Source organism: Pyrus communis, chromosome 4 (genome assembly GCF_041283825.1).
Source record: "Pyrus communis isolate YQ-2024b chromosome 4, ASM4128382v1, whole genome shotgun sequence".
Classification (NCBI taxonomy): Eukaryota; Viridiplantae; Streptophyta; class Magnoliopsida; order Rosales; family Rosaceae; genus Pyrus; species Pyrus communis.
This window is the reverse complement of record NC_142568.1, coordinates 4,257,762-4,279,838: the sequence shown is the minus strand read 5'-3', so window position 1 is coordinate 4,279,838 and position 22,077 is coordinate 4,257,762. Positions and strand designations below refer to the sequence as shown.

The 22,077-nt window shown below is 36.4% G+C and overlaps 2 protein-coding genes and 1 non-coding gene across 3 annotated transcripts; 1 reads left to right on the top strand and 2 right to left on the bottom strand.

Moving 5' to 3' along the window:
- Positions 1–6,021: 6,021 nt before the first annotated feature.
- Positions 6,022–6,094, bottom strand: TRNAK-CUU (transfer RNA lysine (anticodon CUU)). The gene has a single exon. It is a non-coding gene; the product is annotated as a tRNA-Lys (tRNA).
- A 228-nt stretch (positions 6,095–6,322) lies between these two features.
- On the top strand, positions 6,323–7,569 carry LOC148697326 (uncharacterized). The gene has a single exon (XM_088692371.1). The coding sequence runs from the start codon at positions 6,361–6,363 to the stop codon at positions 7,336–7,338; it is 978 nt and encodes a 325-aa protein (XP_088548497.1). The 5' UTR covers positions 6,323–6,360; the 3' UTR covers positions 7,339–7,569.
- Positions 7,570–7,926: 357 nt separating this feature from the next.
- Positions 7,927–14,263, bottom strand: LOC137723627 (GATA transcription factor 26). The gene is made up of 9 exons (XM_068462824.2): positions 13,931–14,263; positions 13,720–13,788; positions 11,848–12,219; positions 10,855–11,287; positions 10,408–10,480; positions 9,949–10,052; positions 9,314–9,500; positions 9,122–9,230; positions 7,927–8,528 (listed from the first exon to the last, which is right to left on the bottom strand). The coding sequence occupies exons 2-9, from the start codon at positions 13,757–13,759 to the stop codon at positions 8,221–8,223; spliced, it is 1,626 nt and encodes a 541-aa protein (XP_068318925.2). The 5' UTR covers positions 13,760–13,788; positions 13,931–14,263; the 3' UTR covers positions 7,927–8,220.
- Between the last annotated feature and the right edge of the window lie 7,814 nt (positions 14,264–22,077).

The window sequence follows — 22,077 nt, the reverse complement described above, 5'->3', positions numbered from 1 at the left end:
TTTCTAAATAGGGGCGACTTGATTTCCCTAACTGCCTCTGGTGTTCCTAATACTTGGACCAATGGTCATAGTGACAACACTATAATTTATGAGAGACTTGATCGTGGTGTTTTTAATCCTCAATGTTTGAGGGAGTTCCATGACTATTCCTTACATAATTTTCCTAGCTTTGGATCGGATCATAGTCCCATCTTACTAATAATGTAAACCCTGTTAGAAAAGGCTCTTGTTCCTTCAAATTTGAAGCTATGTGGTTACATCATCCTAATTTTAGGAATTTTGTCAAAAGCACTTGTACAAATACTTCAAGGCCACAAGAAAATTTTGTTGTTTGTGCAGGGACATTCAAGTATTTGGTAAGGAAGTGGAATAAGGTGACCTTTGGTAATGTCAAAGATGGTAAAGATAAGCTTTTAACCTCTCTCTATGATATTCAAAATAAGGTTATGAGGGATCAAGATACCTCTATAAGCATGGACGAAGAGGTTAAAATTAGAAGTGAGCTTAACAGAGTTTTACAATAAGAGGAAATTATGTGGGCTAAAAAAGCCAAGGTTAAGTGGCTTCAATTGGGAGATGCATTACTAAATATTTTCAAATGGTGGCTTCTATACGTAAGAAAAGAAATGAAATAAAATGTGTTAAAAATAGTAATGGTTTTTGGTGGAATTCTGGGGAAGGTTTAGAGCAAGTTTTTGTGCAGGAATTTAAACTGCGTTGTTCTTGTGATAACTCCCCTTCTCAGGAGACATTGGCTACAATGGTTGATATCATAACTCCTTGCATTGATCATACGCATAATATTCAACTACTTGAATGTATTTCAAATGAGGAAATTTGGGAAGCGGTGAATAGCACTGGTGCTTTGAAAGCACCCGAACCTGATGGTCTTTGTGTTGCTTTTTACAGGTTGTTGGGAAGAGGTTAAAGATATTATTATTCCTATGATTAAAGATATCTTTCAAAATAATTCAAGCCTAAGGTTTATTAATCATACAAATATTGCCTTAATTCCACAAGTGGATAATCTTGAAGCTGTGTCCAATTAAAGATACATTTGTCCTTGTAATGTTAGTTACAAAATTATAACGAAAATTATTATTAAAAGGCTTAAGCCTTTGCTTGACCTATGCATTTTTGCTAATCAAGGTGCCTTTACTCTGGGGCATTCCATTCACGATAATATCTTAATTGCCCATGAGTTATTTTCTAGCTTCAAGGTAAAGAAAGGCAAGACGGGAACCATGGGTATTAAACTAGACTTGGAAAAAGCCTATGACCTTATAAATTGGGATTACATAAGGCATGTTCTAATTCGCTTTGGTTTTAATGAGAAATGGATCAACTTAATAATGGAATGCATTACATCAATTTCTCCATTTTAATTAATGGCTCTCCGCATGGTTATTTCTATCCTAAACGTGGCATACGACAGGATGACCCCTTGTCACCTTACATTTTTATTTTATGTATGGAACCGCTTATTAGATATTTTAATCGTTTGGCTTCTACCCCTAAACTCCCTAGGAAAAATCCTATCGCCCCCAGGGGGATTCATATTTTTGAACCCAGTTTTTGCAAATGATTGTCTACTTTTTGCCTGAGCTACCCCTAAAAGGGCCATGAATGTCCTTCAAATCCTTGAGATGTTTGCATCAGCTACACGTCAACAAGTAAATTTTCATAAATCTTCTATTTATTTTTCAAATAATACTATCAACCAAGATAGGAACAATATTGTGAATATCTTGAGCATTCAACATAAAACCACTATTGGGAAGTACTTAGGGATTCATAATATAGTTATCTGGAATGATCCGGTTAACGAGATAGAATTAATTAAACGAGTGAAGCAAAAGTTTGCTGGTTGGAAAGGGCCGGGAGACTAACTCTTATTATTTCTAATTTCATCGAGATGCTGAATCATTTAATGTCTTGCCTTAAGGGCCCCAATAGGGTAACAACTAAAATTGATAAAGAATGCAGAGATTTCTTTTGGGGGAGAAATACTAAACTAGGACCAATGGCCTAGAAGAAGGTTCGTTCTCCAAAGAATCAGGGTGGTTTAGGAAGTCAAACGGATTGATCATTTTAACAATGCTTGTTTATCCAAATTAGGCTGGAAAGTTCTGACCAATAAAGGTAATTGGTGAGCTGAAATAGTCAAAAGTAAATACTTACATAAGTCCAATTTTTTAAATTCGAAGATTAAACAAAACTACTTGCTTGGAAAGGCATTCTTTCTAATGATAACATCATCCATGAAGGAATGAGATGGATTGTGGGTAATGATGGACATATTCTTCTGGACCCATCAATGGGTTTTTTCTTACCCCCATTTTCATCTAATTCCCGTGAATGATAGAAATAATATTGATTGGAATATTAAAGTAAGCAACTTTATAGTTCATAATAGTTAGGATAGCATTAAATGAGCTACTATAGTTGATGGTGACATCACTAGAAAAATTTGTCGTATCCCCCTCCCTTTACAAGAGTCTAAGGACAAGTTAATTTGGGGTTTAACCAATAATGGGAACTTTTCTATTAAGTCTATTACCTAGCTACAAGATCGGAACAATCACTCTAGTAATCACTTTACTTTGTTAAAGAAAATGTGGAAGCTAACTATTCCTCCTAAGGTTAAAATGTTTGATTGGCTTATGATTCAGGAAAGATTGCAAACGAGAAAATGCTTAAGTTGTTTTGTTAAAAATATTGATAAGTTATGTTCGTTATGTAATACAGCTAAAGAAGACCAATCTCTTTTGTAATTGTGATTTTGCTACTAAAGTTTGGAGCTCAACTTTTGGTATTTGTAACAATGATAACATTATTACTAATGATAACTTTTTTGATTGGCTGGAATCCTTAAGTTCTAATGAAAAAGACGACCTTTCTGATCTTAGTAAAGTGATTTTGAACTACTGATAAATCTGGACGGAAAGAAATAACTTGGTGTTCAGAAGTGTGCCACCGGTCCTGGCTCGTTGTGTTTCTATCGCCGGTAGTATTGGTTCGGCTTTTCTGAAGGCTAAGTGGAAGTGTGACCCCAAGGAGGCTTTACCTATCTCTTCCTTTATTAAATGGTATCCTCTTGACCAACACAATGTGGTTAAATTCAATTTTGATGGTTCAGTTTCGAACAACCGTGCTGATGTTGCCTTTGTGCTCCGTAACAGTAATTCACAAGTGATTGGGACGGGGGCTCTTAATCTTGATGGTGCTACTATTTCGGTAGCAGAAGTGATGGGTTTGCGAGAATGGCTCTAGTGTGCTAGGCACAAGGGTTTCAGTAAAGTGATGGTGGAGGGGGACTCTAAGTTCATCATTGAAGCTGTGCAAGGTCAATGGGGAGTTCCTTGGAGAGTCAGCTCTAACATCAATGATATTCCTGGCTTGGCTTGGTTTTTTAGTCATATTGATTGGAAGCACATTTTCAGGGAGACAAACTTTGTTGCGGATCCTTTAGCTCACCTTGGTCTCTCCCTCTCAAATCCTCATTTTTGGGATTTCTGTTTACCTGATGTTGCTCTTCCTACCTTTAACTTTGATTGTATTGGAAATGGTTGTACTAGAGGTTTTATGCTTAATCCTTGCAAACAAGAGAAAATGGTGCCATGAAACATGTGATAACCATCATTATTGATGCTTAATCCTTGTATTACCACATTATTATTGAATGGATGGTTAAGGTTTTAAAAAGAACGATAAACCAGTTGGCAACGCACTACGCAAGAACATCCTCCAAATTCAATCCAATCAAATTAATCTATTTAGTGATATGCATAAGCTTCATCGCCACCACCTGCGAGCATTACTAAATCCAGCAAATGTTTATCTCTGCTAATCACAATAATCTAATTATAAATAGCAACTTAAAATGGTAAACTAACACACCACTTTACGTCCAACTTCTTTTAACCAAATTATAAGATGGAGAACAAAAAAGATGCAGCAATGCATATCATATATCTTCATGGTTTTACTTTCTTGTTCTACTTATCACTAGCAGTTGCACAAGAGAAGCAAAATAGCCTCCAATCATACATTGTTTTTCTCGAAAAGCCTGTCTCCTCGAATTTTTTTTGTAAAATCAGATTTAGACAGTTGGTATCAGTCATTTTTGCCTGAAACTATTGCAAACTCAAACCAGCAGAGGATAATTCATGCATACCGCACTGTGGTCACTGGATTTACAACTAAATTGACACCAGAGGAAGTGAAAGCAATGGAAACCAAAGAAGGGTTTTTGTCGGCTCATCTCGAGAAAACGGTTTCTTTGCTAACTACTCATAGTCCTGACTTCTTGGGGTTACACCAAGGATACGGACTATGGAAACAAGCAAACTATGGTGAAGGTGTGATAATAGGGCTCTTGGATACAGGCATTGGACCCGATCAGCCTTCATTCAGTGACGGAGTATCCACTCCTCCAGCTAAATGGATGGGCAAGTGCGACTTAAATGGAAAGTTCGGATACTTGTCCACGATGACAACCCGCTTCATAAGTGTCTCCAGGTTATCATCGTGGACTAGCATCTCGAACTCTAACGTTCATTGTCACGGGCAAGGGAAAGTAGGTGTTTAGCATCCTGAAAGTTTCAGGGAGTTGCGTTTCGGCTTGGATAGCATCTATACGGGTGTTGAAAGCCAACCTCTTAGAACTGTAGTCGGCAAGCATTTTGTGCGCTACACCTTATGGTTGTTTTGCCAAAGAGTTTGGACTTTTTTCTCCATCGCAAAGAAAATCTCTTTTGTACCAATCACAACTCTGAGCTTAACAGGAAAACTATGTATGTAACAAATAAAAAGCCATGAAATCTGGTTTAGTTTTGTTTGATTTGTTTGCGGAAATGGGCGATTGTACGGACCATTATTGAATGGCGGTTAAGATGAAGGGCATGAGCAAAAAAAGACACAGTAGCCCCTCTGCCTTTCTAACAATCGATTTTCACCCCCCTTTGACGACGTCTCAATTGGTGTCATGGTGATTTTCACTACCCCTGTCGATGGCGTCTGAAGATGATCTCTATTAGCTTGCTAGGGGAACCACGGTTGGAAGTTCGAGATCCTGATCCATGATGACAACCTTGGATAATTCATAAACGTTGTTCATGATAAGGCCAACAAGGTCAAGCAGGAGAACGACAATGTCTTGAGTAGCATGTTCCCTTGTTTGACCTTCACGTTCACCATGTTGGTCTCATTATGAACCGAAGTTATGAAATCCCTAGGGTTGTCGTCGTGGACTAACACCTTAAACTTCCAACCGTGTTTTCCACTAGCAAGGGAATAGAGGTGTTTAACGACCTGAAAGTTTTCCATGACAACACGCCTTTCGGCCTGGAAAGCCTCCAGGTCGGTGAGGAAAGTCACATTCTCAGAGTTATAATCGGCCAGCTAGTCTAGCTGCACGGGCCGGTTACTTTCCCAGATGGTTCCACCTCTTTTTCTACGGGAAGGAAAGTCGCTTCCCTGCAGATTAGCTCAGAGCTTCTCAAGTGATCGGGAAAAATAGGTACGGAACAATTAAACGAGCATGGTTCGGTTTGGTTGGGGAGAAAAGGATGTAACTGGAAGGCTGGGGTGGTAAGCTAAAGCTAATAATAAAGCAGAAGAGCAGAAATTACAAGAGGAGTGGTGGAGAATGAGTTAGAGACCGGAGATGGCATTGTAAGCTTGAAAAATGGCTAGAAATAGAAGGCCTCTCTCTCCATGCGGTCGTCTTCAACCTCACAAGTCCGGAAATCCATAAATTCTTGTGCTAAATTTCTCTCTGTAAGGCCATATGACAGTTGCAAATATGAGTTAAGTAAGTTGGTTATATTCTCATTGCTTTGGCCATAGTATTATTCGAATCAACGTTAATTATTGTGCCAAATTTCTCTTCATAAGGTCCTGTGACAGTTGCAAATATGAATTAAGTAAGTTGGTCATGTTCTCATTGTTTTGGCAATAGTATTATATTATTCAAATCGACGTAGCTATGATAAAATAAAAAATAAAAAAAAGAGTACACGCCCACCGTGGGGCTCGAACCCACGACCACAAGGTTAAGAGCCTTGCGCTCTACCAACTGAGCTAGACGGGCTTGTTGCTTTGTACGTAGTTTTAATAATATTTAACAATCTCTTCCCAGAAGCATTAAAGCGCGCGCCACATTTAAATACCCAAAAGTGAACCCGCCTAAATCCATCTCATCAGTCATCCTCCACCGTCGATCACAAAATTGGCGGGAATCTCCCAAATCAAAACCCTTCAAATATAAAATTAAAAAAAAAAAAAAAAAAAAAAATTCCAGACCCTTTAAAAGGAGGAGAGTGAAGACGGACGAACACCCAAAAGAAAGGCGGCCTCATGTACGACAACGGCGATTCCTTCGAGTTTCTCGACGACTCGTCGCCTGACCTGAATTCCGGGGATGACGTCACCCCCACCGCAATCGTTATGGTCTCGCCTCCGGAGACATCGGACGACGAAGATCCCAACTGCAGCAGCAGCACCAACAACAGAGCCTCCCAAGACGTCTTCCAGACCCCGCCCGAAGACGCGCATCCACCGACCTCCGATGGTATTACTCCGTTTCCGGAAGTCGATCAGAGCGACGATGATGACGGTCGTCCGTTCGAGGATGCCGGAGACGGGCGCGGCGTAACCGTCCCCTCCGATGATGGTTTCACGGACGGCACTGCCGGTGGGGTTGATTTGGGGCGGGACACGGACCTAGAGTTTTCTAAGGCAGAAACGATGGGAATTGCGGGTTTTGTGACGGAATTGGCTTGGGAACGCGGTCGATTTAAGTCGCCGTTGAAGAAATTGAGGGTATCCGAGCACGAGGTGGGGAAATTGGAGTTTAAGGAAATGGTTCCGCATAGTCCCGGCTGTAACTCTGGCAAGAGTCTTGAAATTGACGGTGGCGATGAGAAGTCGAGCGAGGAAATATTGGGGGTGAGGAAGCTGGACTCTTCCGAAGACGAGCATAAGAGTTGTATGGAAGAATCTAAATCGGACAGTGAGGAAGAGGAAAGCATTCAAGGCATACTGAAGAGGACGCCTAATGTGACCATTGAGGAATTGCATCGAATAGAGAGGCTGTGGCTGCAGCGGGTGCTGCCTCGATCCATTGGTGGGCAGGCAGGATCAAGTGCAAATGGCGCCAAGGAGGGGAAGCCGGAGGAGGTTGCTATATTGGATGTGTTGAAACTTCTGAAGGACAAATATGATGGCAATGGTAATGGTAATGATGAGATTGACAAAAGCAGTTTTTTGGAGATAAGTAAGCGCCGAGGCATGACTTTCCCCCGACCGTCGTGGTGGCCGGAAGGCGGGTTCTGATGAAGGTGGCCAACCTTGAAGAACAGAAGCATGGCAATTGAGGTAGGACTTTTGAAGTTGTAAATGTAGGTTTTTTTTTAGAAATGTTTTGGGCATACGGAACCTTTTTGTGTGAACATCTTGCTTATGTATTTATGTATTATTGGGCATCTTGCTTGTGTATTGGCTTGCATCACCATGTATGTCTCACCTTCTTGGCCTTTTCTTCTATTTAAAAAGCAAAAATTGCTATCTTTTCTTCTTTTCAAATTGCACAATTTGGAAATATTTATCTTTTGGAATGAATTGACATGTCTTGGAATATGCCCTATTTCTTTAATATTGCTAGGTTTGGTCACACACCCTAATTCCTAAGTTTGAGATATGTCTTAGTTGAGTGAATAGTTGGATAAGAAAAAACCTTATCACAAACATGCAGTCAACAAGATTAGACAATTGTGGCATCCTCGAAAACGGCATAAAAGCAGGCTAGATGCCCACTCCTTTCACATGCACCACGCAAAGTTACTTGTTTTCTCCGACCCTTTTTCTTTTCTTGCTCAATCAAAGCCACCAAAATAGCATCTGACTTGTTACCAAAAACAAAAATGAAAACATAAAAACTAGAGAATTCATACAAAAACTATGGAACTTAGCAGTTGTGCAATATAAGTTATATTACAGCCTGTTTGTCAACCTATACAAAAAGCCCACCCGAATTTCATCCCTTAAAAGAGTTTCAGGTTCAAAGAGGTAAAGGGGAATAAGAGAGCAACCATTAAACCTCGTTCACATGTCTTTACCATTCAAAATACACGAACCCTGTCATTGCTTTTGGCCGAAGGGCGTAAGGTACCTACATGGTTCTATTCATCGACATAGCATATGACATTTTCAAGCTTGTCAGGGATGGAGTACATGTGGGTATATCGAGCTACTACTAGTTGCCTGTGGGGCACCAAAACTCATGGCTGGGTGAAGGAGCTCTGCTTGGGCAAAAGAACCATTGGATGGAACATCCAGGAGGAGATCCTGGTCAGAACTTTCGTCGACAAAATTCATAGAATCCATTAGGAAAGAACTCCCATCAGGAGGCAAAGCAAATAGGCTTTTTGGACTAAAGCAAGAACCTCCATCGTAGTCCATGAGATCCTTGTTTTCATAGCTACCCTTCATAATTATCCTTTTGGGGCTTTTCATCATCTTTACATCTGAAATATGCAAGATAGTTAAGAATAGTTCTAATTTTTCATTATATTGAAGAATTATTTCGTAAATGACAAAATTTACATGTACAGATAGTGGTGAAGTTGCTCTTCCAGCACAATACTCTGAGCATGAGAGGTTTGAGTACCATCTTAGTTCATTCAATGTGTATGAGTGAGCACATGTCAACTTTTGTGTGTGTGTGTGTGATATGAACATAAACGTGTTACTGAACCCTAATACACCACAATTGTTGAATTATAAAACATGCCTTGTTGGAATTAGTTCCCAGAGTTTAACAGCAGTTTATGGACCCGTGATACTTCGAGCACATGAAAAGTACAAAACCCCCGTAATGATAGTATAGGAAGTTTAATAAAAGTGAAACTCAGGATTGTGTATTCCAGCAGTCCTACCAAGAAGTGAGTGTACAGAACGAGGGGAATTCAAAAAAATGGTAGACAAGCTTTCGCAAATGTTATGTTACTCGGATGTTACACTTTTGTTTCATCTTCTGTAATGTCAATGTTTCAAGAAACATGCAAGCAAGAATTCTACCATTCAACTAATTATAAGAAAGAGAGAACTTTCAGCTAACCTGGTAAACTTTGAGTCTCATTGTCCTGCAGTCTCTTGACATGTCGAAAGTTACTAGATGCCATGTTAGGCGCAGAAACAATAGACTTTCCATAGCTAGTTTTATACTTCTGTGGAACAATAGATACCAGCTATTGTAAATTCACTTTGAAATTTCTTTGTAATGATATTCAAATTTTAGAATAGCTCAAACCTTGAGAAGATGATAGCGTTCAACCCATTTAGATTTTGAAGAATTGGACAATGCAAGCCTTTTCAAAGTCTTACAGTCTTCAGTTTTTGCCCCGGGGAAGGAGATATCAAAGACGCCTTCTGCTAGCAGTTGCTGAAAGGAAGTCAAGTTCTCTATGAATTGAGGGCTATCAAACATACTTTCGAGGCTGCGCATACAAAACAAACAAACCACCATGAATATCGTTTATTATGTCAATATGTCTAACTTCTTAAATTCTCAGATGTAAATTTCGACGTGATAGCTAGTCTGTCCCTAAAACATACCATAATGACATTCGAAAAGAAATTATATTCATTGATTTTAAGCTTGTGGTGATGATTTAATCGTGTAACAACATGGCTCCAGTTAATTATGGGCCTCTTTACAATTTCATGGTAAGATGTACAAAATGGGATCGTTCATATTTGCAGGATCTGAAAGTCCATATGAAGCTTGCAATGTCGCACACATTGATAAATTTTGCAAGTAATACAAAATGATCATGTGGCAAAATATATGGCTCACTGCTACACTTGTAAACTATTCTTGGAATTCGATCTTCAGTGGTCAACCATATAATATGCAACTAAATCATGAATGACAAGGTTTCTAACCTATAAGGAAATTTTACAGCATCAACTGGAGGTAGATGTTTCAGTAATTGCTGTTGTTCCTCATTTGTTAATTGCCTCGTAAACTCTTCAAAATTTAAAATATCCTGCACCAAACAAGGATTGAAACTATGTAAGCCCTCAAAATTGAACGAAGGACAACTATTCCAACAGATGAATTATTGTAACTATAAGAGGAACACCGGTTGCCGTTGCCAAGAGGAAAATAGTTGTAATTTTACATCCTAAACATGTTTGGTAAATCACAATATTGGTTAGAGCAAACATTTACGCATACATGGGACAAGTCACATTACTAAGCTTTCGTTAACTTGTTGAAATATGATATAGGATACATAAAGTTATCGGAGAATATTGTCATTACGCTCATTTCTCTTTAGTAACATAAAGCAAAGGAATTTGAGGGAACTGCCTTCTGTTGTAACATACAATTCAACTTACATTTAAATCTACATGACACAGTGGTGAATTATGGTTTCCCAAGATTTGCAAGTTGTCAAGTTGAGACTTTTCCCTGCAAATCCAAACATTAACAGTGTTAGGTATGGTGTGAGAAATCAATCTAACATCACCTTTCTTTCACCAATAGTATCTGCTACTTTTAACCATGCAGATACTTCATATCCAAATTTGTCAAAGAAAAGCCGTAATTCCATCCTGCTACCACTAGCTACTTAACAACGATCCATGACTTGCATGAAGGTGGGTTACTCTGCAATTCTTAGGTATGTGCTTAAAAAAAGGTCCTAAATTTATTTCTGAGCCCGATAAATACAAACACCTATCAACATGCACAAGGCATCCTAGTTGAGCAATAATACTCGTGTTTGTCCTTTTGACATCTAATTGACAAGAGTGCATATCAAAGTCTGTTAAATAGTACATTACCTTTTCATTGGCTCATGTTGCATCCCTTGTCCTGAAAGATTATTCATCCTTCCAGATACAGTACTGGCCATATTGACACCCTTGTTATTATTATGTACAAAAAGGGTTGCAGAATGGGAATAAGCCTCATTTGCATGGCACTGCTTATTATCAACCGAAATCGAGCTAGCTTCAGATTCCTCTTCTAGTGCTATTGAGTTGGGATGCCTAATGAGAACACTTCCATGGCCTATCTCAACAGAAACCATTGGTGTTTCACTCTCAAAAAGAAGATCCTCTTCAGAGGACCCGGAGAAGTAGGAAGACTGTTGTTCATGTAAAATGGTATACAGATCCTTTGTGAGCTTTTCAACAGGAGATGGCTTAGGACGGCCTACACAGGTCCTTTTCCTAGAAGGTACCATCGAATCCCATACCATTGACTGAGCAGGACCTGGAAAAGATCACTCAAAAGATTAAGAACAGTAAGAAGTATTAGGTTACGTTATGAGAAACAATTCCATGACGATGGTGAAAACCATATTCATTTGGAAGGTCTCAATCTTCAGAGCTATAAAAAGATTAGCCTGATAAATTGATCACTTCTTGATATGAATAAATTAGATGTGCACAAAGGATTGGCAGCCAACTGCCTGAATAAGAGATTCTGAAATCATTCGACCAGTGAATATTTTCTTTTCCTGGTTCAAAGGAGGCCTAATTAGAAAGGAGGATAAGGTTGATCTGTGATCGTGGGGGTGCGGAAAAAGTGCTATCACTAAAAACTACTAATTGGGCATGAATTTCATCCTTATTTCACACACAGATCTCCAAATCTCAATCAAAATAAGGAATTTCGACAGGAATTCACAGATCTCAATTTAGTTAATTTTATGAACAAAGTTGTCACCTTAAATCTAATAACATCGACGTAGACTAATTTTTCATGGATAGAAAAATCAGAGGAAAGTTAAAATATACTTAATTGAATATTCATTGTCACCAGTATCCAACCTGTCAAATCACTTGCATCTCCGCTGCCAAATTGTGCACAGCTCTCAGAGTTAGACACGGCAGACCCAGAACTGGACCTATTACTTGTATCTTCTTCAGTTAACTTTCGGAAACCATGGGAATAATCAGAATTAACTCCTCCAGCCACCACACTCTCAGGATTCTGCTTTCTTTTGACCAGTTTTATTTCTTTGTTTTTGTTTACAGATATGCTCTTCACCCTAGAAACTCTGTGATCTTCATAATCATCAGGTTCTGCTCGAGCATGTAGAGGCGTGTAATTTACTAGCGTTCCCTTAGTCCTCCATCGAGAACCACATGCATTGCAAAGTACTGGCTTGTCAGGTGGCCCATTGCGCCAAAGGGGAGTGCCTGTTTCAATGCCCAGTTGTCAGCATTCAACACGCAGAAAATTACTTAATACAGATGAAAACAGCATGTAAAGCAGCTAAATATACTTAAACAAGCCTAATTATTTCTCTTAAAATGGAAAAATCACTCGTTGCCACTTGCCACTACTCTCGCAGCATAACTACTCCAAGGCTTAACTGTCGTATCTGTGTAACGGATAATAAAAAAAAACAAGTACACAGAAAAGCTACATTAAATAATTCACAGACAACAGATAGGGACTACGGACAAATGAAGGCTATCCCGTTTTAGTTATACTGGTAGAATTTCCAAAGGCTAACCAAGGCACAACAAGTGTCTAACGTTCAACAATCAACATCATCCTTTTCCTGTATTCAGTACAAGTAGTAACCCCGAAATTCACTTCTACAGAAAATGATAAAGCTACTGCCCTTGCTCACACAACTGATTATACATGATAAGACTGAACACCAATACAAGGCACCTTACAAGTTAAACTACAGAAGACACTAAACAAGGATTTCAGTCACAGAGAAAAGATAATGCTATTTCAGAAACAAAGTGGATGAGGATTCATTTCATTAGGCGGAACAGAGTTATTGGAGTTGAAATTTTGAAGATATGAGTATCTTGGAAGTCACAACCACTAGACTTGCAACAAATGCAGTACAAACTGAGTTCAGAAATTGCAACTAAAACTTTCGGGAATGCCAAGGAATGGTATCACTTCAACTAGAAACTAGCTCTATTACAATACATATAGTTTCAAGTGCAACTTATCAGTTTCAAGGTTTAAACTTCAGAACAAATAGCATTCAACTAGATTGACTCCACACGAGAGTGCGTTGTAGAACATTTTCAAACAATTGCACAGGAAACTTGACCGAAAGCTAGAGAAATAGTCCAATTACTACATGTTCACAACGAATGCGGGAAACAACGCTGTTACTAGCTTATGGAATGGATAGACAAACTGAAACATGGGCATCACAAAACGTACATTCATTGACATCTGAATCATTTTTCAGATACAAATATTTGCTCTGAGTGGGTATTTTCGGGATCATAGGGACCTCAAGAGCAATGAGCAAGTATACAAAATCAGACATTACTCTATAGTTCCTCATTTACACAACATTATTACACAAACACATTGGCATTGCAGGACATGTCGAAATTCGAGTGAGGAGTCAAAACCCAATCAAAAGAATTAAAGGGTTGAAAATTTTCATTGAACACAATCAAACTCAACCCAGTACAGCAAATTCAAATAAACAAGGATGCTGGAAGGAGTGAATTCATAGGCAAACAGGACAGGTTTTTCACTTTTCGTCACGCTTTCGCATAGTTAATCTCTTCTGTTCTGAGATTCCAATTCATTTCTGTGCATGCACAACAAGTTACAGAATACTCTGAACAAAAATTGAAATGAAACCCAATTGTTTTTCAGTGTTCAAAATTATAAGAACAGAAAAAAAAAATGGAGATACAAGAACTCACTTGTGACTCCACAGTGATAGCAAGGTCCTTGCTTGCCCATGTCTCTCTTTTTTCCTCAACTCAAAGAAACTAAATTCAACCAAAAATTACAGAAAGAAAAAATGAGAGAACAATTTATTGGGCTAAAAAGTGGAAAAATAATCAAAATTTATGCAAAATTAAGATGATTATTCTCTCCAACTTTTTTTTTTGTTTTGTAGCATATAAATACCAGTGAGCTTTTATGCAGCAAACCCAGAGCGAGATTTTGCAGAAGAAAGCAAAAGCCAAAGGACCCAGGAGAATTTTATGTCTTTTAGTCCCAGAAATTCACAGAAAATAGCAGAATATGGAAAATTCAGGGATTTTATAGATGGATTTTTAGCTGGGCATCTGTACAAACCAATGGAAGAGAAAAGACCATTACAGGAATCTCATAAATGGGTTTGTAAAAAGAGAAGATGAAATGCTAGAGAGAGAGAGAGAGAGGAGAGAGGAGAGAGAGAGGGTTGAGTTCTGTGTCTGTGTTTTGTATTGTAAATTATGAAGTAAATGTTGAGCTTTCTCTTCTTGGCCCTTGCTTTATTTTTTATTTTTTATTTTTTGATGTCATTGAAGGATTTCTTCAAACTTTTTATAATTAATGTTAATGTTAAAAATGAAAGAACTAAATCTGTAGATTTTAAGTTTTATAACCTGTAAATTGTTATGAAATGAGGGGTAAAAACGTAAAAGTAAAGGACTATTATTATTGCATACATCCTGTTGACTATAGACTTTTCTGTTCTATGTATCATAAATTCTCAAACTCTATAAAATGAAGCCATAAAAATCTTTGCTTCCATAACGCTGAAAATTTGAGAAAAAAATTTGACTAGAAAAATAAAATTAAGATTTTCTTTAAATGTCATACGAGCTTATAGCTATATTTTAATTTATCAACTAAACTAAAATTTTAAACAATTTATCATATCAAGTTTCAAAAATCATTAATTCGACATCTCATCTAAATTCCATTACTCTCTAATCCGGATATTTCAATTCCTTACTCTCTAAACCCCTTCAAGATTATTTTGGACATTTCATGGTTATATCGGACATTTTAACTCTTTTTTTTTTATGAGCATGATCGACTACGTTTAATTATCAAAACTACTAGTTAGTTAAATTCCATGTTAGCAGGCCTAATGTACTGTTTTGAATTCACGATAAGTTTATAAAACGAACTTGAAATTTTCTTTTATACTAAAAGATAAATAGATAACTTGTAAAAAAAGTCAAAATTTGAAAATCAATTTACCTTTATATCAAAATAATAAATAAATAAACTTGCGAAATATGAGGTCAAAAGTCCAAATAACATTTTTTGGATAGAAAACTTAACGGAGTTAGAGTGATCCGACAAATTAATAATTTCATAAAATTCATATAACAAATTGCTTAAAATTTTAGTTCATATGATAAATTAAAAAAATATGTAAAAGTTAATATGACATTTTAAAAAAATTCCTAAAATTAATGAGCAAAAAAAAAAAAAAAAAAGCCATAGCCACTAAGAACAAAAGATGAAGAAAGAAAGAAATAAAGAGGGTCTATTTCGCATTTCATTTTGCTTCGGTTTTCATTTCTTTTCTTTTGGTATTTTATGTGTTCGTTGTGATGACATGATGTTGATATTTGATAATATTAGTTTCTTATTATACAAGACAGTAAATTCCAAAGTCACCTGTCACACTAGTACCTTGGTAATATCTCTCACCTTAAATTTAGGAATAAATATAAATATAAATGTTCAGTGATGGCCCCCTCAGATGTTTGCCACGTGGCTTGATTATTGTAATCCTACGGTGATCTAGAGGGCTGTCAACTATTACTGTTTATGGTGGTCACGTAATGTAATCCAAAATACAAAGCACTACTACATGAAAGGGAAATTTCCGATTTATCACAGCAAAGTCTTTTTTTTTCTTTTTCTTCTTGTTTAGCATTTTTATTCAATTAATTCCAATTTCTTTGAAAAATAAAGAGGACAAAATTATATAATGATGCATAGTGGGTATCTCATGAATTTGACTCATTTGGTGCCATGTGACCTCTTTTATTTAATTATTTTTTGCCTGTTGTGGGCCCCATTAGACCTATGAAATTTGTACCTTAATGGTCTTCATAACTTGTGATATGGTACACCACCGCATGACATCTTGTTACAAGAATGAGACGTTATTGTGGCGATGTACCTATCTATTCAAGTCTTTTTAAATAAGTAGGAGAAACTTTCCCGTCTTTCTTTTGGCTCAATAGCTAGGGGCAACTTTGGCCATCAGATTGCATGGTCCATCCTTAAAAATATTTTGACCTATAACCAACTAAGAAACGCAATTAGAGGCGGGTTTGAAAAACCGAAAAAAAATCAAACTGAACAAGGAACTGAATCGAATTGAAAAAAAACTGAATAGACGTAAACAAACTGAACTAAAATCTATTGTTTTGGTTTTAGTGGTTCAGAAACCAAACTGAATCAAACTGAACCTCTAAACCCTCAAAACAATGTCGTTTTATGTTTACACTAAACCTAACTAACACACTCTGTGTCCCATCCCTGCCTCCAGACTCCAAACTCGTTAGCACAATCAATCGTGATACCTCGACATTGACGCTCGCTCCAAACTCATAACCTCCTCCTCTCGACGTCGCACACCTCCCTCTATGTCGCGCTCTCCTATCTCGCTTGATTTGCTACGATATGCCTCCCTCCTCTCACGTGCTCAATGGCAACCTCTTTAATTGTCACCTTTCCGAGTCGTCTGGCTCTCCCTCCCAATCTGTGCCACTGTTCCAAGAGGTTCTTCTTTCGAAATCCTCAACCTCTAGTGCTTCTCCGGTCGGTCTATTGATTCTGACCCCGACACTTCTAGCTCTCAGAGTCCGCAGTTTTCCTCTTGGGGTTTGCATGTGTTGGTGTGTATAATTCAAGAAAAACACTAGCTTTTACCTGTTTAGACATGTGAAACATGAGCCATTGATCAACATTTAGTCCCAAAAGTGATAGCTAACACAACTCAATGGCTCGATATGCGTCAAGTGCTCGCAAACTAGGTTAACTAGCACAACTCATAAACTAATGGTTCGTGAACAATTATATTTACTAAAATCATCTTGAAAAAACTTATTGTTAATTTAGATATGTACTCTTTTAATTTCTACGAACAATAGTGAGAGAATAGAAATCGAAATCAGAATCTCAAGTGTAGAGCATATATATGTGTACTTTTGGTTTGGCATACAATGAACCATTTTAATCAGATTGAATCCATCCATCAAGGCCCTTCATTTTATCAATTGGACTCGATCAGAACACCTTTCCAGCCAATAATCCTCAGAAGCATAGATACCTTACCTACTCCATGTTTCCAAATATCCTTACTCAGACTCACTGCAATAAAAAATGTAGATGGATAACATATATAAATTTAAATATAAATCTAGAAAATATATTTTACGATCAACGGTGGAGATTTATCTCTTTTATGCCACACTGTCGCATGATGGTTAGCCCACCGCTGGATCGAATGTGCATATAACGCATCTAAACATTATAAAAAGAGGAGACAATTATGCTACATTGTCACTTTACGGAAAAATTCTAGCACTGAACACCCCGAAGTCGATAATGACTTATATGATATGCGTACATAATTATTGCGTTGTCCCGTGTCAATATTAAAATGTAATATGTAAGTTCTTTTCTGCATAAAATTGTATCATTGACATAAGACGCTATGGTGATAATGTATCGATACAATGTAAGTTGTTCTCCCATAGATCACGTGGCTGTGTTGTGTGGCTCTACTCACAGAAACAACAAACCCCCTTTTATTTGGTTCTTCCACCCACCCTAAGTTGGTTTTATCTGAGGAAGTGTGATGTCATATGAAAGAATTTGCACATACGAATACATTTATATTGATAAAAAATTCTCTTATGTCATTAGCTTATAACTTGTCATCGTCTATTAGATAGATAATGCACATTTTTTAACAGGTAGCACATAATTATCGAAAAATAACACCTCTGAGACCTAAAATTGATTGTATGAGAAAATTTCACGGCATTTAGAGTTAAAATATCATTGAATAAATATTGGTGATATCTACACAATTTTTTTTTACTTCTCACGCATTCTTTGTTAATTTATGTTATTTAACCATCTTCAATTAATTGATCTAATAACCGAAAATTAAAAAATGTGTGTGAAAAGTAAACATGAGAGTTGCGTGTGTATATGTGTGTGCGTGCGTGTGTATGTATATATAATATAATGTATATAAATTATAAATAAAAAAGAAAAATTGTAAAATATTGAATCTGAGTCATTGGTGGATCCCAAGTTAGAAGTCACAACTCCAAGTCCTCCATCGACCAATTCTCCCTTCTTTTCCTTTGTTTTGTAGTTTCCTTCCCTTTAAATAGGTGTCATAGGATATTAGGATGTGAGCACTCACACGGTCAGAAACTTGTCAAAATATACACATAGTGGGCCCGGAGAAGAACCCCAAGTCTACTGTGTGTAGGTCCCATTCAGGCCCACAAGTGAGACTTAGTGTACATGCCAAGTGTAAAGAGGATATCTAAGGTGCATGTTTAGACCCATGTGCCGAGTCACAGTTGAGTACTTATGTGAATAAAGAAAAACAAAAGCCGACTGTTTAATACGAGGGACGTCAAGACCTAATCTAATCTCTTCCGGTATAAACAAAGCTCAATGGCCATTAATAATATCTTTTCTGGAAATTGTTATATTATATTTAAATATTTGGGGAGAGTTTGTTTCACTAAATAAGTTGAAAGAAGAGAGTTTTAACGAAACACTCCCGGTACTGTTTATTTTTAACGAAAAATCACATTTTTACCTTTTCCTAGTACTATTCACTACACCTTTATTTGTCGTTTTTCTTTTTTACTTTTTGTTAGTTTTTCTTTAAAAGAATTTGTATGGAGGAGGCTTGGTTTAAACTCAATTAAGACTCATATTATTATTATTTTTCCGATACAAACGACATATTTACATAAAGAGGTGAAAATATAAATTAGTATCAACTCGTCATCAACGAGTTTAAACTTAAAATGTCTCATTTAAAAAACAAATATCATTAATAGTAGTTCTTAAATAACACTTAGTTTGGCTCAACTTGAATTAGAGTAAAATAAAGCAATCCCTATCGCAATCCAGTTAAAACAATCAATCCCTTGAAGTATACCAGAATCCAAATCTTCTGCTGGAATTCCCATTCCTATTTAATAAGTAAATAAAAGTTTGTGCCTTCACCAACTGGAATTCAGATTTGGTTTAAAGGTGGTGTGATTAAGGAGAGATTTAGCATTAACTTTATGCACATTTGTGCATCAATCTCCCTTTTTTACAAAGATAAGATTTATAGTGCCCAATTCCCGAATGGGTTTTCCCCACGTGGCATCAATGTAGCATGTTACTCAAAACTCAAAAGATCTCAGCCTTCTTTGATGGGACTCAATGAACGGCCAAGATTAATGAGTAGGCAAAATTTGGTTTCATTTGATCTTTGTGAGAGAGTTGACAAAACTTGGATAATAACACCTAATAAGATGCACAGAAGAGATCAGTTGGTGGGATCTCAAATATGTTGTTTAGAGCTCAATTGTATTGACAAAAGACAGTCCATATATTAGGTGGTTAGATACACCTTGTAACCTTTTTATTGGCTTTATTCTACTCATTTTTTCGTAATTAACTTACGATTAATTGGAGCATGTATATTAGTATTTAAATTTATGCCTACCCTATGTACACGGCACATAAATAATAAGGATATAAGTTGAAGACTTAAGAGAGCATTCACATGGATCGTCACATAAGATATCAATAGATGAGAAACGCCGTATATACTGTGAATTATGCAATGGGTATACAAATTCTCAAATTAGGTCGTCGTTCATTTTTTGTTTCCGTAAGTAACTAATTAATCTACCATATATATATATATATTTCTTTTGTTAAATTCAATGAAAAGTTTTTTTTGTTTGTCAAAAGGTGTTTTTTTTTTTTTTTAAAGTTTTTTTGTGTGTTTTGAAAAGATATCTTTTTTAAGTAAGAAAAGATGTCATATTTTATGGGAAGTAAGGAGTTATACCAATATTAACCATCATGTTGAACCTTTTAGGATTATATCTTTCCTAACTAAATAAATAATACCAAAACATGATTTGGAATATTGATGTATCAAATTACAATAGTGCTTAAATATAGCTCAATTTGTTAAGAACATACACTCTTTGAACCAGAAGTTTCGAGCTCTCCTTCACCCAATATTGCTTGTATAAAAAAGAGATGTTTTACGATACTCTTTAATAAAAGATAAAAAAAAATCTTATTAATACCATTTAATTTTTGAACCTTGGTAGTATAATGTAATAAAGTCATAATATCCTACTTTTATAGTTCAAAATAATTATAACTTTTATAATTAATAATATAGAATGACGTATTTATTACTATAATAACGCTAGTGGTTACATTGTGGGTACCCTATTACACTTTTAACATAGGTGCATTACACTACTAATATTGATGATTACACTATGGACGTCTTATTACAATATAGATGTAAGTTATTACTAGGGAACCTCATGAAATTACACAACATAATTCGCTTATGACTTCCCTAGCTAGATTAACATGTAACAATGTTGCAATATGATGTTAATATCAACGTGTGAATTACAAGAAATGTAAGGTTACACTATGATCAAGTCACATTCTAAGATTACATAATAATCATAATGTTATTTATACATTAGCATTAATTAATATAACAAGGTTCACATTTACTTTGTGGGTATCATATTACATTGTAAATAGAAGATATTATATTTGAACGTATTTGTATTATACTGGTAAGTGTTAAACGTTCACAGTAAATAGCACCAATGCCTTTGCAAAAGGTTTTTTATTCATGTCCTAAACTGTAATTTCGTTATATATAGAGAGTTTATAATAAAATTGTTCTTCCACCAGAGTACCACTTGAGGTGTTCTAATTGAAACCAAATTCTTGTTATTGCTCATGTTTCATGGGATCATGGCACATAAAAAGCTTTCTAAGAGAAAACTTGTATATGAAAGTTGTGTTGTCCAAGGTCCAACCTAGTCCGTCCAGATTGATGGATTTAAAAATGGAACTTAATGTTTCTCCCGATTCAATCATGGATTTATTCATGGCACATAATCTATATATAAAAGAACGGAAGAAGGAAAGCCGGACACTTATAAGAAGTTATAACCCACTTTTTGGCACAGTTACCATAAGGTTTGTTAGGCACATATTTTCTAAATCTATTAAACAGATTCTTCTCAAATGTTAGGATACCAACTTATTTGACAGAGAAAACCGTTACCATTACGTTTGGTGCCAATAATTCAAACGCTATGTGAATAAAATTTCTAAATATCTTTTTATCATTAATATGAGACGGAATGCCAAACTCATAGCGCATGCTTGTGAAATATAACTTGTTTTCCTATATATATTTTTACGTGGGTGCAAAATATAGGTAAAAGACCTGTGCGCACTGGAAGGTGACCTACTTTTTTCCCCAAATTAAGGACTGGTTTGGTATTGCTGTGCTTTGAAAAAAAGCTGTTTCTGCTGTGCTGTGAGAATAAGCAGCTGTGAAATAAAGCAGCAGAGTGTTTGGTAAATTTTTTTGTAAAAGTGCTTTTGAAAAAAAAAAGCAGTATTATAGTGTTTGATAAACTTTTATGTAAAACAGATGTGAAAAAAAACTAGTTTTTCAAAGCTGTGTTTTGCAGCTTCTTGTTTTTGGCTTTTTTTTATCCAAAACTGTGGAAAAAAACTGAAGTTGAATGTTTACTAAACACAAAAATAGCTTCCAGTTTTTTTTTATACTAACTTTTTTCAGAATCATCTCAGTACGAAATCAGGCCTAAAACCATTGATGAAGCTCCTTTTTACTTTTTCAATCAAGTGGGTTCGTGATCGTGACTCAAACTCTTGATAGCTTTTAGGGTTTCCATAGTCCACACCACATCATCTCATGCATGAGTACTTTGCCACACTCCACAAAGTTTTCCACTGCAAGCCCGGAAGGCAGTGACGCGTGGATAGAAATCATTGGTGTAAGAGGACCATCTTCTGGACATATTGAGCCCTTTGATAGCGCTTGGTTGCATCATGGTTCATGCCAGTCCACACCTACCCATGAACGAACGCACGCATGGGCAACTCCAAACTGCATTGTTTATTCAAACTAGTGTTTATTTGCTTATATATAGTAATTCAAAAAGGACAGGTAATAGTCAGGTATAGGAATATAGATATGGAGA

Excerpts from the sequence above, each read along its gene's own strand:
- LOC137723627 (XM_068462824.2), bottom strand. The coding sequence starts at position 13,759 with ATGGGCAAGCAAGGACCTTGCTATCACTGTGGAGTCACAA. Across the intron at positions 10,053-10,407 it reads TGTGTCATGTAGATTTAAAT|GATATTTTAAATTTTGAAGA; the intron begins GTAAGTTGAATT and ends TGTTTGGTGCAG. Across the intron at positions 8,529-9,121 it reads TGAGACTCAAAGTTTACCAG|ATGTAAAGATGATGAAAAGC; the intron begins GTTAGCTGAAAG and ends TGCATATTTCAG.
- LOC148697326 (XM_088692371.1), top strand. The coding sequence starts at position 6,361 with ATGTACGACAACGGCGATTCCTTCGAGTTTCTCGACGACTCGTCGCCT.